This window comes from Enoplosus armatus, chromosome 14 (genome assembly GCF_043641665.1).
Source record: "Enoplosus armatus isolate fEnoArm2 chromosome 14, fEnoArm2.hap1, whole genome shotgun sequence".
Taxonomy (NCBI): Eukaryota; Metazoa; Chordata; class Actinopteri; order Centrarchiformes; family Enoplosidae; genus Enoplosus; species Enoplosus armatus.
In genome coordinates, this window is record NC_092193.1 from 215,139 (window position 1) to 232,692 (window position 17,554).

Sequence of the window (17,554 nt, forward strand, 5' to 3'; positions counted from 1 at the left end):
CTACAGCTTTTAGGTTGAAAATCCCTCACTGGAAGCATATGGTAGCGGGTTAGCTCCCTGCCCAGAGAACGGTGTTAAGTAAAATTATAAAGTTAAAATAAAGTCTTCATGAAAATGTCTGGTGATCTAGATCGGACTCCTCGGTCTTTGCTGGTCTGTGATCGATCAAGTTTCCTGGATGAGAAGAACCGACTGAGTTCACAGGTGGAGCAGCTGCACTTCAACTACAAGGTAATACCGTTAGGCTGTTAGCATTAGCCGCGTTAACACGGAGAGAGAACATAGCTAGCTTAGCCCTGGGCTAACTGTCTCAGTCCAGAAACGTGACTAATGTTAGTAAAAAGCACCGTGTGACGAGTTAGCAGCTAACATGCTAACAGAAAAAAAACAGAAAACAAATCTAAGTTTACACGGGATTTCAAAATAAAAGTCGTGATTCAATACAGTTCAATTTAATACAATTCAATCTACATAGCGCCAAATCATAACAGAAGTTATCTCAGGGCACTGTACATATAGAGCAGGTCTAGATTGGACTATTTCTAATATTATTACAGAGACCCAACAGTTCACCATGAGCAAGCACGGGGTAGGGGGGGTGGTTCATACAGTAGCATAGAGATGTAAATTAATAGTAATATGGTAATAATATTAAAATTGATAAAGATAGTAGTAGTAATAATAATGATAATAATAATAACAAGACCAATAATAATGATTGTAGCTGCAGGTGTCTTCAGTCATAGATCCAGAAACACCTGCAGAAAGCAACAGAAAAAGAGAGGACAGAAGATGACCAGTTAGTAACATTAATGGGATGAGAGAGGGATAGATATAACTGGTTATCATCTGTATAGCAATGAAAATTTATGGAGTGTTTTCTAATAATATCTCCTAAAGGAAGCATATATAAGGTGAATAGTATTGGTCCAAGCATAGAACCTTTTGGAATTCCATGACTGACTTTGGCGTACATGGAGGATTCATCGTTAACATGTACAAACTGAGATCGATCTGATAAATCAGAATCAGAATCAGAAACTGTTTATTGCCAAGTAACATACATTACAAGGAATTTGCTGTGGTCGGGAGGTGCTATTGTTTTGATAACAAATAAGTAGAATATAAAAGGTAAAATAAGAATAAGAATAAAAATAAGATAAGATAAATAACAACAACAGTGCAGTGACCAGAATAAAGTAAAGTGTCCAGGTAAAGTGTCCAGTAGGGGGTGGGTGCGTTAATGTAACGCAGGGGGGACAGGGGTGATGTGTAACCCTAACCCTAACGTATAACTAGTGTTTGACTTACTTGTCAATGTAAGTTTGTCAGGTTGACTGCAGAGGGGAAGAAACTGTTTTTGTGGCGGGAGGTTTTGGTCCTGATGGACCGCAGCCTCCTGCCAGAGGGGAGGGGGTCAAACAGATGGTGTCCGGGGTGGGAGGGGTCGGCAGCGATCTTCCATGCTCTCCTCAGGGTCCTGGAGGAGTACAGGTCCTGTAGAGATGGGAGGTTGCAGCCGATCACCCTCTCTGCAGAGCGGATGATACGCTGCAGTCTGCGTCTGTCCTTGGTGGAGGCAGCAGCGTACCAGACGGTGATGGAGGAGGTGAGGAAGGACTCTATGATGGCAGTGTAGAAGTGAACCAGCATTGTTTGTGGCAGGTTAAACTTCCTCAGCTGCCTCAGGAAGTACATCCTCTGTTGGGCTTTCTTGATGAGGGAGCTGATGTTCAGCTCCCACCGGAGGTCCTGGCTGATGATGGAGCCCAGGAAATGGAAGGACTCCACAGTGTCCACTGGAGAGTCACACAGGTTGATGGGGGCGGGTGGGGCTGCGCTCTTCCTGAAGTCAACAACCATCTCCACTGTCTTTGAAGCGTTAAGCTCCAGGTTGTTGCTGTTGCACCAGGTCACCAGATGGTCAATCTCCCACCTGTAGGCAGACTCATCCTCTCCAGAGATGAGTCCGATGAGGGTGGTGTCATCCGCGAACTTCAGGAGCTTGACGGACTGGTGACTGGAGGTACAGCTGTTGGTGTACAGGGAGAAGAGTAGAGGAGAAAGAACAAAATACGACTTAAACCAGCTTAGTGCGGTTCCTTTGATGCCAATTAAATGTTCCAGTCTCTGGCTAGTTGGCTAAAACCTCTGTATCAAGAGTGGGCTTTTAAAGAAGTGGTTTAATTACAGCTACTTTAAAGGACTGTGGTACGTAGCCTGTTGATAAAGACAGATTGATCATGTCTAGCAAAGAAGTGCTGACTAAAGGTAAAACCTCTTTAAGCAGCCTAGTTGGGATGGGGTCTAAGAGACAAGTGGATGGCTTAGATGAAGAAAAGGTTTTAGTTATTTGGTGAAGGTCAATGGGAGAAAAGCAATCTAAATATATATCAGGTTTTACAGCTGTTTCTGAGATTCCTGAGTTTGAAGGTAAGGTACCACCTGAGGACAGGAGGTGATCAATTCTGTCTCTAATAGTTAGAATTTTATCATTTAAGAAGCTCATGAACAGTCAGACAGTAAAACTGATATATAGTGATATAGCGGCTGTGGATGAGAGGAGGTGACCGCTGGAAGTCGAAGATGTCGTATTAGAGTAGATGATCTGCTTGTTCAACAGTCGTTTGATAAACTGCTATTAAACGCATTCAGAGAGGATTTGAATTGTTATTTTTATTCTCAGTTCTTATCATTTTGGTGCTAGTTAAAACTCCTCTTTTCAGGAAAAACCCTGCCGTGGACGTATAAAGAGAAGGTAATAGTGTTTTGGTGTCAGTGGTTGACGCACTTCCTTTGTGCCGTAAATTGGGCCTTCAGTCTCTGACTGCACAGACCTGTACAGTGACAGAGAGGCTTATAGGGAACCAGTCTAAACACTGATGGTGTCATTATTCTACAGCCGTTACATCGTGTTCAACATTTACTTCATGATGAAAAAAAACTCTGTTGTCACTAAACAGTAAAAGCTCCAGATTTTATAAAGTCACCTGGAGAAAAAATCAGATTCAAATGAAAGTGATTGAAATAGTTTAGAATTATTCAGAAGAAATCTGTTTATTAGACATCAACATGGAATATTTGGATAAATGATTTTAAGACTTTCAGGTGGTAAATATAATTATATATTATATAACCATAAGGGAATATGTGACCTGTGGTCTATACACCTGTACTGCAAAGAAATACAGGTGTGTTGATAATTGTAAACAGAAATATCACTCAGTCTGATGAATGTGTTGTTTCACCTGTGCAGGTGTCTGTGCTGCTTCCTGAGTGTAGCTCCGCCCCCTCTCACCTGGACGCTGCATTAAACAGTTTCAACAGCTTCTACCTGATCAGGAAGCTGCCGATATACGAACTGCTGGACAAACACTTCCTAGAGACAGCCGTGTACCAGGGTAACACCTGTACACACACCTGATGCACCTGTACACACACAGCTGTTTAGTGAAACACAACACAACAACACAATGATCCTGTTTTCTAATATTTACAAATTATTCAACATTTTATACAAATTTCATTTACAAGAACCAACAGGTCAGTTTATACATGAAAGTGTGTGTTTCAGGTAGTGTGTATGGTGTGTCGCACCGGACCAGGATAGACGAAGATAACTGTGTCGCTCTGAGGCCAAACGGTAACTCTCAGGTGACATCATCAGGAGCACACCTGATGTCCCTCCTGTCTCTGACTGTCTCTGTCTCCTCCTGTCTGTCTGTCTGTCTGTCTGTCTGTCTGTCTATCTACAGGTCACCTGTCTCGCTCTCTCCCTCTGTCTCTCTGACTGACTGTCTCTGTCTCCTCCTGTCTGTCTGTCTGCAGGTCACCTGTCTCACTCTCCTTCTGTCTCTCTGACTGACTGTCTCTCTCTCCTCCTGACTGTCTGTCTGTCTGCAGGTCACCTGTCTCGCTCTCCTCCTGCCTCTCTGACTGACTGTCTCTGTCTCCTCCTGTCTATCTGTCTGTCTGTCCTCCTACAGGTCACCTGTCTCTCTCCCTGGATAAAGACTCCTTTGAGTTGTTGGGAGTTGAAGGGAAACCGTCCAGATTCAACCACAGAACAAACTGCAGATTCGGTGACATCATAATGACATCATCTTTCTCACATCTGCTGTGAAACAAGTTCCTTATAAAAGATTTCAAGATATGAAACATTATTATAAAACATCTGTTCAGTGTTTCCTGTCATGTGACAGCTGCCTGTATTATTCTGTATTTCTCTCTCTCCCTATAAATATATATATGTATATTGTTTTTCTTTTTACAGTAGTATCTATAGATTTGACTGACAGCAGCGTTGCTCCTGGTGGGAGGGGCTACCAGAGACTCCTCACAGGTCTGAGATCACGGCTTCAACTGAAGACCGACTTCCTGCTGTCACATCATCCAGGTGAGAGTCACATCATCATACAGGTGAGACATAGAATAAAAACACAGCTAACCTCGTGCTAAAGCTAACGTAACTAGCTTGGCAGATCTTGTGGTGTTCACATGATTTGTTGGTTAGGGTGCCTTTAAATCTAATTTACTGTAAATATATTCACTTAATTTATATATTGATTTCAGTATAAATATTAATGGTACTCAGACAGACAGCTAAACATTCAATAAGATTGTAACTAATCAAAATGTTGAACGTGGATGTTGAGCAGACCTTTAAGTTGCATGAATATGATTAATGTAGTGACATCAACAAACAGAAGCTGCTAGCTGACCTGAATCTTTTGTTTACTTCAGTCGCCCAACTTCTTAATGACTGATAATACAGCATAAAATAAATCATTTTTGCTGGTATGGGGGGGCAGGAATTTTTTCAGCCTCTGAAGGGGGTATGACAGAAAAAACGATCTGATGACGTGAGAATCTTTCATCTCTACTGTCCTTCTCACATGATGATGATGATGAACACAACATTATCTGGGCAGTTTTATGGTATTATGTGATTTTATGACAATGATTTTTGGGGTAAAATAATCAGCATAAAAAGACAAACTAAACTTGAAATCTGTTAGTTTGTGTAGTTCCTGCTGTCTGCCTGGAGGGGGCAGCACACTGTTTCTGTAAAGTCAAACAAATAAAGTTTCAGTCTGTTTCACCTCTGACATCACTGCAGTTAAGTTAAACCTGTGGAGGTCAACAAAGACGGGGTGAAGTTACTCTAACGCTTCTACACACTGTATATTACCCATAATCCCCTGCTGTCTGTCCTGTAGGGGGCGGGGCCTGTCTGCAGCCCCTCCTGTCTCGCTATGATTGGTCAGAGCACAGACCTGAGGTCAGCAGCCACACTCTGACAGACCTGTCCTGCCCTGCCCTGCTGACCTCTGACCTGCAGTCACGTGACCCTCACAGCTTCCTGGAGTGGCTCGGAGCTGTGGACGCCCACGTCAGCTGGTGAGAGGACGTACGCCATGACGACATGTCTCACTTTACCTGCTCTGTAAACAACTACACTGGTTAACTGTGTCATGTGACGTGTCCTCCCGTGACTCTTCTTTGGTTTCAGTGAGAACTCATCCAGCAGCTTCTTGTCCTCACTGGTCTGTCCTGAGCCAAAGACGACGGTGAGTCGAGCTCTGAGCGCCTCCATCCGCGGACTGCTGCTTCCTCAGGACATCCACCGACTCATCCACGAGATCAGGTCAGCTGACCTCTGACCGTCTATCAGACCAAGGAGACACTAAGGGACTCGATGTCCATTCAGTAAGCAGATTGAGAACTGGATTCAGATTCCATAAAATGCTACTGAACCCCAAACCTACAATTTCATATCTGAATCCAGTTCTGGGTTTAGGGCTTTCAGCTCATCTGTTCTGTGATGATCATGAACCCTGTCCTGACCCACGAACCCTGTCCTGACCCACGAACCCTGTCCTGACTCACCAACCACGTCCTGACTCACCAACCACGTCTGTCCTCCTTGTGACTCTGATGTTATTTAAGGTATTTTCACTCTAAACCAGAGGGTTTACGGTGGACCCCCAAAACCTCAGACATAATCCAGACACCTGAGACCTGTTCTACAAAGCAGGTTCAACAAACCCAGGATATCTTCTCCTTATCTGGCCTCACTGAGCCTAACAACCGCATCCCGCTAAGTGGTCACACGACGGTGGTTATTAACTCAGTAAGTCAACCCAGGGTTTCATAATCTAGCACCGAGCGCGTTTGCATTAAGGGGGCAGGGTTTGTAGCATAAGTTACCATGGTGATGTACCCCGATAAGAAGTGAACCCCCGTCGTAATCCTGAAGGTACTTCGCTAACCTCAAATCCTGCTTCGTGGTACAGGCCTCTGGAGTCCTCAGCTGTGGCTACAAGTTGTTGGTTGTTGTCTATATTTATTTCCATTTGTCACATTGTCTCCATTAAAGTAGCTGAATCAGCAGGTAGCAGCTCCTGTTTGCAGTGTACATTTTCTCTGATTTCTAAGTGAATTTCTGGAGGTTTATTCTGGATGAACATCAGAGAGGTTCAACATGAGTTTCATGTCTGACTGAGTTATGTCTTCAGCTCTCCGGTGTCCCCCTGTGGAGGCCTCTGTTTTTCTCTTTTGTCTTTGTACTTTCTGTAGTAGTAGAGAGAGTACTAGTACTACTTGTAGTAGTAGTAGTGCTACTACTCTCTCCATGTCTTTGCAAATTACAACTCCACACTGTCCACTGCTGCTGCTGAGAGTGATAAAGTGACATGTAAATTAGGGTGAAGTTCCTTAAAACCTGAATCCTGTCCTCACCTGTCCTGCAGACATTACCTGGAGCAGCCTCGGTTGGAGTCCTGGGTGTCGCTGACGGTTCATGGTTTTGTTGACAGTCCGGTGTCGTGGGGGAGCAGCGAACATGGAGTCCTAAGAGGAGGAGAGAACTTCTACAGTCTGCTGATGTTCCACGACCACACCTACCACCTACACCTGGCTACAGGAGCACATGACACCTGTCCACCATGATAACACCTGTCCACCATGGTAACACCTGTCCCCCACAACACGTGTCCACCGCGACACCTGTCCCCCATGATGTCATCAGCTGGTGGTTTCAGCATTGTTGACTTGAGCCCTTTAAATTAGTTTTGTTTTGTTGTATAAACCTGTTTCAGGTCAGTTTGGATTAAAACATTTCAGAGTTGAGAAAAGCTAATTTCCAAAATATTTTCCAATTCTCTCGTGACCTCTCAGACGGATTTTGTGACCCTTTGTGTGGCCCCGACCCTCAGGTTGGGAACTACTGACATTAAGTAAAGTGCGGATAAAGTTCTTTATCACATAATCTCATGTTCTGTAGAGACGATATTGTTTTAGAAACTAAAATAAAAACATAATCATGTTATTATTCATTAGTTGATATCTAACGATTTAATATGTAATAATAATTTAGTTAGTTAACTAATTATCATATAATAAAGGAACACACATATATATTAATACTATATTCTGTTTGGGTTTTTCTGCAGGAGATAATTGACTAAAGTTAAAAAGTTCTCATTTATTTCTTCTGTTTCTGTGTATTAAACAACATGAGCAGCAGACTTTGGTACATTTGTTTTATTACATTTGTTTTATTACTGAATCTTATTTGATATTTTCCTGGTTGTTTACAAAGGCTCTTTGTAAAGTTACTGTTTTGTCTTCTGTTAAAATTTAAAAAGTTCAGACTGACCTGTCTTGTTTGTCCATCAGTCTGTCTGTCTTCACCTCAAACTTTAATCAAAAGCACAAACTGATCAGTGAAAGAAGCCAAGTTAAAGCAAACACTCTCTCTGAGAGTTAAAAGTTCAGATAAATATGAAGCTACAGCCAGCAGCTGGTTAGCTTAGTTTAGCATAAAGAATGGAAACAGGGGGAAACAGCTAGCCTGGCTCTGTCCAAAGGTAACAAAATCCACCTCAGTTTAAGTCCAACTGGATTCACATTTAGTCCACTTTGTTGTCAAAAATAATTTTAGTGAAGCCAATGCTGAAGTGCCTTAAAGCTGCATTCTTTCCAATGGCCAGCAGGGGTAGACTCCACTGGTTGCACATGGTTGTATAGAAGTCTATGAGCAATTGATCCTACTTCTCACCTGATTTATTACTTCAATAAACATTTTCCTGATGTGTTTATGGTCTCAATCACTAGTTTCAAGTCTTCTTCAATACAGCATGATGTTCATTTAATAAATTATGGTCCCATTTAGAGTAAAATAGACTTGACTGGTCTAGTCTAGACTAAAATGGCTGTGACTTAAATGAAGTCACATTCCCAAATAAAACAATTAGAAATGTATTGAATAACATCTTACACCCTACAGTATCTTACAGAAACTCAATTTCACAAATCTGTTCAAAAAGTACTATTCACACATTACGAACTAAATATGTAAAGTTCCCTATAACTCCCAAAGCAAACTAAATCCAGTTTAAAATTTCAAATGGAGTGTTTCCCTCCAGTGAATTTTTATGATTTGTAATTGAAACTAATTGTTGTGTATTTTGTAATGATACTCATTTATTTTTCCTTGCTTTGCTCAAAGGTCAACTTGAAGTCTCTCAAAGAGACAATGTTTAAGGAAAACAGCAAAGATGAGTTTCTGGTGGATTATGCTTACAATTTTATTCTATTCATTTGACATACACAATTCCAAGTATATGAAAGTAAAATCTAGGTTTAGTGTATTTCATAATTTATTTATTTCTTATATGAAAGCCCTTAAAGTCAAGAAAAATAAAAATGCAATAAAACGTTTTAGCATAATAGAATACAATCTACAAAAAAAACCCTAACATTATATTTAGTAATATTTTAATCCTTTTAAATATTAATATTTCAATCTTTTATGTCTCAATTTATCTTTTTTGTATCCTATTGGTCTAATGCAAAGTTCAAGTTTGTAAATGAGAAATAGTTAAAAACAAAACAACCTGACCGTGTTCTATTGAATTAATGCAACACATTAATGAAACTAAACCATGTAAAATATTAATTTCTCCCTTTTGGTTTCTGATTTTTTTCTCAAAGAAGAACTTCAAGGTTCAGTGTTTTATCTGAAATAACACAAACAGAACAAGTAAACGATGTACTGAAATGTGGAAGTCTGTGTTTAATTTTACATGTGAGACGAACCACAAGCCTGATTCTGCTCGGATCCTGATCCTGGACTCTGGATCACAGTTCAGTACGCTCACCTCGACACATGATCACACGACTGACAGGCCACATCCACACACAGGCAGAACCTCAGTCTTCTCTTGCCTCTCAGGTGTCAATAGTTACTCATAACTCATCACTGTCAAACTGCTGCATGATCATACGTAAACTGAATTCAGAATCCTGTCAGCACCCCCTTCAGGCTGCACAGTTCATTACATCCTGATGATTTATCTGTTGTCAGTCTGAACATCAGTGGAGATAAACATGCAGTTTGTCCTGATGGTGGCGCTAGAGGCAACATCATGGAGTCATTAACACCTGAGAGGACAGACTGCAGGTGTGGACTCCAATAGAAAATCGGTGAAACATCGTGTGATGATCTGAGGGAATTCTGGGAGAAGGTCAAGATCACCTGCATTTAAAGGAACAGTCCAACATTTTGTAAATGCTCAGGTCCTCTGTCAGTCAGATGTTTCAGTTTAATCTGTGTGTGTCCAGTACAGACAGAGCTCACAGACTGTTAGCCTAGCTTAGCAAAAAGACTGAAAGCGCTAGCCTAGCTTAGTTTTTTTTATCAAAAGACTGTTCAGAACTCCCATTGGAAATCTGCTATTTTGAGTCGTTGCCACCGAGTAGTCACCATATAAAAACACACCGTAAACATTCAGTCTGATTTAATGAGCTATTCAAACCCTGAGATGATCTATTCAGGTTTGTTTCAAACCGTCACATTTTGATGCTCTCAGTTTGGTCTGGCAGGTACAACAGTCATGACGACATAAACCTACGTCATTTGTAAATCTATGATAATCAGTCCCATGTTTCCTGATGTTTTCACCCAAAGAAAGCACATAAAGCTGAACAACAGAGGACCCAGGGTGGAACTCTATGGAACACCACAGATAAGATTACAGTACACTGATCGGACTGAGGAGGAAAGCGAGAACAAGAAGATTTAAAGAAATGTCAGACTGTTTTGAAATCAAAGTTCTGTTGAAAGTATAACTTAAATGTTTACAACAAAAGGAAGAAACGTTCTGTGTTTCCTGTCCAGCTCAGAATCTGCTGAGTCAGGGGATTAGTTCTGTTCCTGGTTCAGGTCCTGTTCCTGGTTCAGAACCTGGTCAATGTCAAGGTTCTAGTAGAGTTCGGTTCTCCTCTGCAGGTACTGCAGAATAGAGTCGGTTCCCTGCGATGAGCCCCAAACTCTCTTCAGGGCTTCACACTCACGCTCGTTAGCTTGCTCCAGAGCACTGCGGCTGGTGTTCCTCATCAGGGCTTTAGACTCCCGCAGAACCTACAGGACAGGAAGTGGAACCACCATATATATATATATATACACACATATATATATATATATATATATATATGTATACATATACATACATATATACATACATATACATATATATATGCATACACATATACATATACACATACAGTACCAGTCAAAAGTTTGGACACACCTTCTCATTCAATGGTTTTTCCTTATTTTTAGTATTTTTTACATTGTAGATTAATATTGAAGACATCAGAACTATGAAGGAACACATATGGAATTTTGTAGTAAACAAAAAAAGTTAAACAAACCAGAATATGTTTTATACTTTAGATTCTTCAAAGCAGCCACCTTTTGCTTTGATGACAGCTTTGCACACTCTTGGCATTCTCTCAATCAGCTTTATGAGGCAATCACCTGGTTTTCAAGGTGTGCCTTGTCAAGAGTTAATTTGTGGAATGTTTTGCCTTCTTAATATGTTTGAGCCCATCAGTTGTGTTGTGCAGAGGTAGGGTTGGAACACAGTTCTATACAGTGAATTGCCCTGTTCAACTACTGTTCTAATCCATATTATGGCAAGAACCACTCAACTAAGTAAAGAGAAACGACAGTCCATCATTACTTTAAGACATGAAGGTCAGTCAATCTGGAAAATTTCAAGAATTTTGAATGTATCCTCAAGTGCAGCGAAAACCATCAAACGCTATGATGAAACTGGCTCTCATGAGGACCGTCCCAGGAAAGGAAGACCAAGAGTTACCTCTGCTGCAGAGGATGAGTTCATTCGAATTACCAGCCTCAGAAACCGCAAATTAACAGCACCTCAGATTAGAGCCCACGTAAATGCTTCACAGAGTTCAAGTAGCAGACACATCTCAACGTCAACCGTTCAGAGGAGACTGCGTGAATCAGGCCTTTATGGTCGAATTGCTGCAAAGAAGCCACTACTTAGGAAGAACAACAAGAGGAAGAGAATTGCTTGGGCCAAGAAACACAAGGAATGGACATTAGACCAGTGGAAATCTGTACTTTGGTCTGATGAGTCCAAATTTGAGGTTTTTGGTTCCACCCGTCATGTCTTTGTGAGACGTAGAAAAGGTGAGCGGATGGTTTCTACATGTGTGGTTCCCACTGTGAAGCATGGAGGAGGAGGTGTCATGGTGTGGGGGTGCTTTGCTGGTGACACTGTTGGTGATTTATTCAAAATTCAAGGCACACTTAACCAGCATGGCTACCACAGCATTCTGCAGCGACATGCCATCCCATCTGGTTTGCGCTTAGTGGGACCAGCATTTGTTTTTCAACAGGACAATGACCCCAAACACACCTCCAGGCTATCTAAGGGCTATTTGACCAAGAAGGAGAGTGATGGAGTGCTGCGTCAGATGACCTGGCCCCCACAATCAACCGACCTAAACCCAATTGAGATGGTTTGGGATGAGTTGGACGGCAGAGTGAAGGCAAAGCAGCCAACAAGTGCTCAGCACCTCTGGGAACTCCTTCAAGACTGTTGGAAAACCATTCCAGGTGACTGCCTCATAAAGCTGATTGAGAGAATGCCAAGAGTGTGCAAAGCTGTCATCAAAGCAAAAGGTGGCTACTTTGAAGAATCTAAAATATAAAACATATTCTGGTTTGTTTAACACTACATAATTCCATATGTGTTCCTTCGTAGTTCTGATGTCTTCAATATTAATCTACAATGTAGGAAATAATACAAATAAAGAAAAACCATTGTGTATACACACACACACATGGTTTCAGAGCGACTGTAATATTAAGCTATTGCACGTTTGTTTGTGCATCACTGTTTGTGTGTATACACACACACACACACACACACACACACACACACACACACACACACACACACACACACACACACACACACACACACACACACACACACACACACACAGACTCACCAGTGAGTCGACCGTCACCAGCTCTTTGATTCGCAGCATCACTTCCTGTGTGAAGGTTCCTGGCCAGAGAACTTGAGACACCAAACCTTTAGAACACGCCTCCTGAGCCGTCAACTTCCTGCCGCTCAGCAGCAGCTCGTTAGCCTGGAACAGAACGGATGAGAGCACTTTAAGTATGGAACAATTTAACTTAACCTGTACTAAAACTAACAGAACGGAACGCTTGACCTTAGCCTGGTACAGAACAGAATGCTTTTAAAACGTTACGTTTTAACTAAGCCTGGAACAGAACAGAACGCTTTAAGGACGGAACATATTAAATTAACCTGGAACAGAGGGGGGAGCTTTAACTCAGCCTGGAATGTTTAAAGTTAGCCTGGAACACAAAAGAACACTAAGAACAGAGCGTACTGCTTGAACTTTGCCTGGAACAGAACGCTTTACATTCACCTGGAACAGGACAGAATGCTTCAACTTATCCTGGAACGAAACAGAACACTTGAATTTAGCTTGGGACAGAACAAAATGCTTTAAGAACGAAACGTTTTAACCTCGCCTGGAACAGAACGGAATGCTTTAACTCAGGCGACAACAGGACGGAACTCTTTAGGGACGGAGCGTTTTAACTTAGCCTGGAACAGAGCAGAACGCTTGAACTTAGCCTAGAACAGGACAGAATGCTTTAAGAACGGAACGTTTTAACTGAGCTTGGAACAAAACGGAACTTTTGAATTTAGCCTGAAACAGAACGGAACACTTGAACTTAGCCTGGAACAGAATTAAGCGCTTGAACTTGGCCTGGAACATTTTAACTTAGTCTGGAACAGTACAGAAAGTTTTAACTGGTGAACTAACCGAGGCGAGGCCCATGATGCGGGGGAAGGTGAAGGACGAGCAGGCGTCGGGCGTCTGGCCGTAGGACATGTATGGCGTCTGGAACCAGGCCTTCTCATTGGCCCACACCACATCACAGAGCGGCAGAATTGCAGCGCCGAGGCCAAGCGCCGGTCCATTAACCGCCGCCACGATTGGCTTCCTGAACTGGATGAAGGTGTTGACAAAGGTCCTGAGGGAGAGGAGACAGAGGTCAGAGGCGCTTATAAAGTGATGACATCAACCAGGGCTACAAGGCGCAACCTTGCTTCAGGCGTTACCTGATGGTTTCGGCCATCTTGATGCTCTCCTTCTTCCTGTCGTCCGTCAGGCGTCTGATGAAGTACAGGAAGTCAAGACCGCAGCAGAAGAGGCTGCCGACGGCACCGAGTAACACCAGCTTACTGTCATCTGATGCTGCTGTCGCCATGGCGCTCTGGATCTCCTTCATCACCTGACGAGGGGGAAGTGGGACAACATGGCTGCAGACATCAGTAACCATGACAATAGTCCTGGATCAACACCACGTCAGGTGTTTCTGATCAGGTGGTGTCAAAGTTTTGGGGAGAAGCGTCACCTCAGAGTTCAGTGTTTATTTTGGAGGTGTGGTCTAACCTGTGGGGACGTGGCCTCACCTCATGGTTCAGTGTATATTTTGGAGGTGTGGCCTAACCTGTGGGGGCGTGGCCTCACCTCAGGATTGAGCGTGTTGTTCTCTGAGCTCTTGGTTGACAGGAGGATGTGAGTGAAGCCATCTTGTTTCTTCACCACAATGTCGCGGTAACGGTAAGCGCTCTCCGTTTGTCGAACACTGAACCTCAGACGTTTGTCAAAAGCAGGACGTTCCTCCAGGCGACGTTTCCCTGTCGCACTGGTCGCCCCGGCAACAGTACACTGCACCCCTGTCATCCCATTGGCAGCGACTGCCTCCATCAACGCAGAGTTACCTGGAGGAGACAGAGTGAAGAATGTAGGTCATCAGACCTTCACGACACATTAGTTTATATCATTTTATACAGTATATTATATTATATCAGAACCTCAATCAACTGGGAGACAAACATCTTTAACCTGTCCATCAATTCACTTTTCTGATTAACATCTATTTGTCACCCATCTTGAGATACAATATGTTATTTTCAGGTCCAAATTGTGATCTGTGCTCCCACTGGACTCTTAGCATTTACAGGGTCTCATTCAGGAGGATGTTGCAGGTTTATTTGTGAGGTTAATGGGGAAAGCTTTTAAAACAGCGGGCTTTGAAAGTGTTCAGCAATGGGCAATGTCAGCACATAAACTTCCTGTTGGACAGCAGTAAAGGTTTCTGCAGAACTTTGTGATGATGGAACTGCTTCAATAGTAGAACTGTGTAAAGAAACAACTTCAGCGATGATGTTCGATCACCAATCTGGACAAGATGATGCAACAACTTTGAGTACTTTGCTCTCTTATACCTTCTCTTGTTGTGTGTTTCATGTACTTTTTTGTGACTTAAAACTGAGGTTGTTAGCCGGTGGAAGTTTCATACGATGGTTCACTTCTCTTAAGTTAAAAAAATAAGATGTGAGCTTTCATTTTAGAATAATGGATCTGCCAGAAAAACTCAAATATTAAAAATGAAATAGATGTAATAAAACATTCCAGGTAGATTGTTGAAGATAGTTGGTGTAACTCCACTGTTTACCTGGTGATTGTGGAGACCCTGGATTCGGATTTGTTGAAATGCTGTTTGACCTTTGACCTTACCTGTGCCGCCAAGGGAGTGCATGGCAGCAGGTGTGATGGGTACTCGAGGCGGGAGCAGGGGGTTTTGGCTGCGGGGTCTGGTCCCCATGCGGGCCCTCTCCTCTCCAGGCCCCAGCTGGACCCCTGCAGGTTTTTCCAGCAGGGCGACCTCAGGTGGGACCAGGTGAGCCTCCTGAGCTCCGGCCTCCAGACTGTGAGCCGCCTCGCTGGGAGACTCCTCCGAATCCAGACGGCTGTTCATTGGACTCTTAGGAACCAGGATCTTGATGCCGGTCTTGGACAGGTCCATGCTGCGACGTACCGAGCCAGCCAGAGACGCTGACATCAGACCACTACTAAACCTGCTGGGCAGCGGGGGCTGCTGGGAGCTGACGGAGGTCGAGCGGGTCAATCCAGCGGGGGACAGGTGAGCCAGGCCGAGAGCAGGTTTCACCTGATCACAGTCTCCACTTAAACCTCCGCTGATGTCACTGCAAGCAGCGGTGGGTGATGGTCTGCAGGGCGGTCTGTGGGCAGGGGTGTAGTGGTGGCTGGGTGAGCTGCGGGTGGAGCGCAATAAGGTGTTGTCTCTCTGTCGCTCAGAGTACTGACGGTTAAAGTCGTGGACGTAGATCATACAGGTGGACAGGTGACTCTCAGGCTCCCAGGTGTCCCCTTCTGAACCGTAACCTCTCCACCTGACCAGGTACTCCACCTTCCCCTTCTTATTCTTCCTCTTATCCACTATCCTCTCCACCTGCAGGAGAAAACCTGTTAGCAATGCTGAAACAAGCAGCAGCATCATCAGTTATCTGGATAAATCATTGATCTTCATCATACAGTTGCATATGATGTCACACTTTAATGTTCAAGCAAACAAACGAAACCTCTAAATGTTACAAAATCTAACTTCATTGTTTTCAACTCAAAGAATGAAAAGTCCGAACAGCTAAACTCAGAATAATAATCAATAATAATCAATGACAACACATTAATTACGTCAGTAAAAAGGAAACCAAACCTCATTAGGAAATTATGTCATTTTGTAGACAAACGATGTCATCTTACCATCACTTCAGGCCTTATTCTAAAACTAACTCTCAGATTCACTCAACCAGACTAAACTAACAAATGAACTCTCATCTCATTTGGTTATAACGTCCTCCTCATTAAAGTCCTTCAGATTGTCATTATTGTGTAGGTAGAGGTAATCAATGAACCCATCTGGCCTTTGTTCCTCTCATTTCAACATGTAAATAAACACAATCGTGTTTCAAAGTTCCCTTCACATATCCTCTGACTGATCAGTTATCTGATGGTCGAATTTTTATTTTATTTTTATTTGATAAATAGCTTGTTAAATTGATAAATTGATCATCACAATAGTTGATTTTTTGCTGATCAACTTATCAGTGAAGTGACCAAGTGATTGAAACTAGTTTTATAAAGCCGTACTTCAGAGTGGATGTAAATATTCTGTGTTTCCATAACTTATTACGTTAGAATATCAATATATTAGCACATTATTAATAACCGCGAGTCTGTTCATTCAAAGTTTGATCAAAGCACCAAACCAAAGTTTCTGTTCACTTTTAGAAACGAGTCAAAACCAACCTGAAGTCCCGCAAACTGTCTGAAGACATTTTACCTGTGAGCGCCCCGCAGACTATAATTATCACTGAGCTAACGCAGGGGGAGCTAACTCTACTGGCTACTTACAGAAGCTAACTGTAGTTTTTATCTGGGCCTAAAACCTCCAGCTGACAGACTCGGACTCACTTTAACGAGTCAACTAGCTGCTAACTAACCAGTTCATTTCACTTTTCTGTAGTTCAGCACCTCCTCAGCTCGTAAACTTTATAAGGTAAAGTTAACTCTGTCGTTAGCTACCGTTAGCATGTTAGCATTAGCTCGCGTCACCTCGTAGAACTCTTCCGTAGCCATGGAGACTGTGCGCGTGGACGAGCAGCTTCCAGAAGCTTCTTTACTCGAGCAGCAACATGAGAGAAAGCTGAAGATCTCCGTCCGCTCGGATCTGCTGTCTGTCGGGTTCTTAAACAGACGGGGAGGAACTTTATCAGAGTTAACTAGCTGTTAGCTGTTAGCACAGCAGCTTTACGGAACATCCGGTCTGACTGACTCACCTCCAAAATAAGAGCCCCCCAGACCGCTGCTGACACTTTCTTATGAAACTGAATTCCTTAATTGTTTATCTTCCCATTAATTTACCCATTAACGATGAGATATAAAGGCATTTTTAAGAGGACAGTAAATGTATAAATTAATGGATTGTAACATATTAAGGTATATTAATTGATTATATGTAAGGTTTTTAAGAAGTAAAAACCCCATTAAAATGGACAAAGTAACACAAAAACCATCTCTTCATTTATACCTTTAAAGGACCTTAAGATTTTAATTAAATTAAAATCGAATTAATTAGCAGTTGAAAATATTTCCTAACATAAGCCAAAATCCCTGAACCTTATTAACACCTTGAACTCATCATTCATGGATTTCTCAAATAGTTTACTTTGCATGTGTCTGGTGATGTATTTAGTACGTTTCTATTAACTAGAATGTACCTTGTTTGGTTGCTTTGTGTGACATTAATATTCTATTT

The 17,554-nt window shown here is 42.4% G+C and overlaps 2 protein-coding genes across 6 annotated transcripts; one reads left to right on the plus strand and one right to left on the minus strand.

Moving 5' to 3' along the window:
• The first annotated feature begins 114 nt into the window (after positions 1–114).
• rpp40 (ribonuclease P/MRP 40 subunit) lies at positions 115–7,398 on the plus strand. The gene is made up of 8 exons (XM_070919446.1): positions 115–231; positions 3,257–3,401; positions 3,575–3,643; positions 3,987–4,082; positions 4,274–4,396; positions 5,220–5,400; positions 5,513–5,647; positions 6,753–7,398. The coding sequence occupies exons 1-8, from the start codon at positions 115–117 to the stop codon at positions 6,949–6,951; spliced, it is 1,065 nt and encodes a 354-aa protein (XP_070775547.1). The 3' UTR covers positions 6,952–7,398.
• A 1,478-nt stretch (positions 7,399–8,876) lies between these two features.
• On the minus strand, positions 8,877–16,983 carry cdyl (chromodomain protein, Y-like). 5 transcript variants are annotated; one of them, XM_070918772.1, is made up of 8 exons: positions 16,852–16,983; positions 15,424–15,688; positions 14,953–15,270; positions 13,900–14,153; positions 13,488–13,660; positions 13,189–13,399; positions 12,334–12,477; positions 8,877–10,426 (listed from the first exon to the last, which is right to left on the minus strand). In XM_070918772.1, exons 1-8 carry the CDS (start codon positions 16,873–16,875, stop codon positions 10,268–10,270), a joined length of 1,548 nt encoding a protein of 515 aa, XP_070774873.1. In that variant the 5' UTR covers positions 16,876–16,983; the 3' UTR covers positions 8,877–10,267. The 5 variants fall into 5 exon arrangements, with proteins under 5 accessions (XP_070774873.1, XP_070774874.1, XP_070774871.1 ...); XM_070918773.1 differs by having other exon boundaries at positions 13,900–14,133; positions 14,978–15,688; XM_070918770.1 differs by having other exon boundaries at positions 14,953–15,688.
• Positions 16,984–17,554: the final 571 nt, after the last annotated feature.

Excerpts from the sequence above, each read along its gene's own strand:
- rpp40 (XM_070919446.1), top strand. The coding sequence starts at position 115 with ATGTCTGGTGATCTAGATCGGACTCCTCGGTCTTTGCTGGTCTGTGAT. Across the intron at positions 3,644-3,986 it reads TGTCGCTCTGAGGCCAAACG|GTCACCTGTCTCTCTCCCTG; the intron begins GTAACTCTCAGG and ends GTCCTCCTACAG. Across the intron at positions 4,083-4,273 it reads CAGAACAAACTGCAGATTCG|TAGTATCTATAGATTTGACT; the intron begins GTGACATCATAA and ends TTCTTTTTACAG.
- cdyl (XM_070918769.1), bottom strand. The coding sequence starts at position 16,875 with ATGGCTACGGAAGAGTTCTACGAGGTGACGCGAGCTAATGCTAACATG. Across the intron at positions 14,154-14,952 it reads GCACTCCCTTGGCGGCACAG|GTAACTCTGCGTTGATGGAG; the intron begins GTAAGGTCAAAG and ends TGTCTCCTCCAG. Across the intron at positions 13,661-13,899 it reads ACAACACGCTCAATCCTGAG|GTGATGAAGGAGATCCAGAG; the intron begins GTGAGGCCACGC and ends CCCCCTCGTCAG.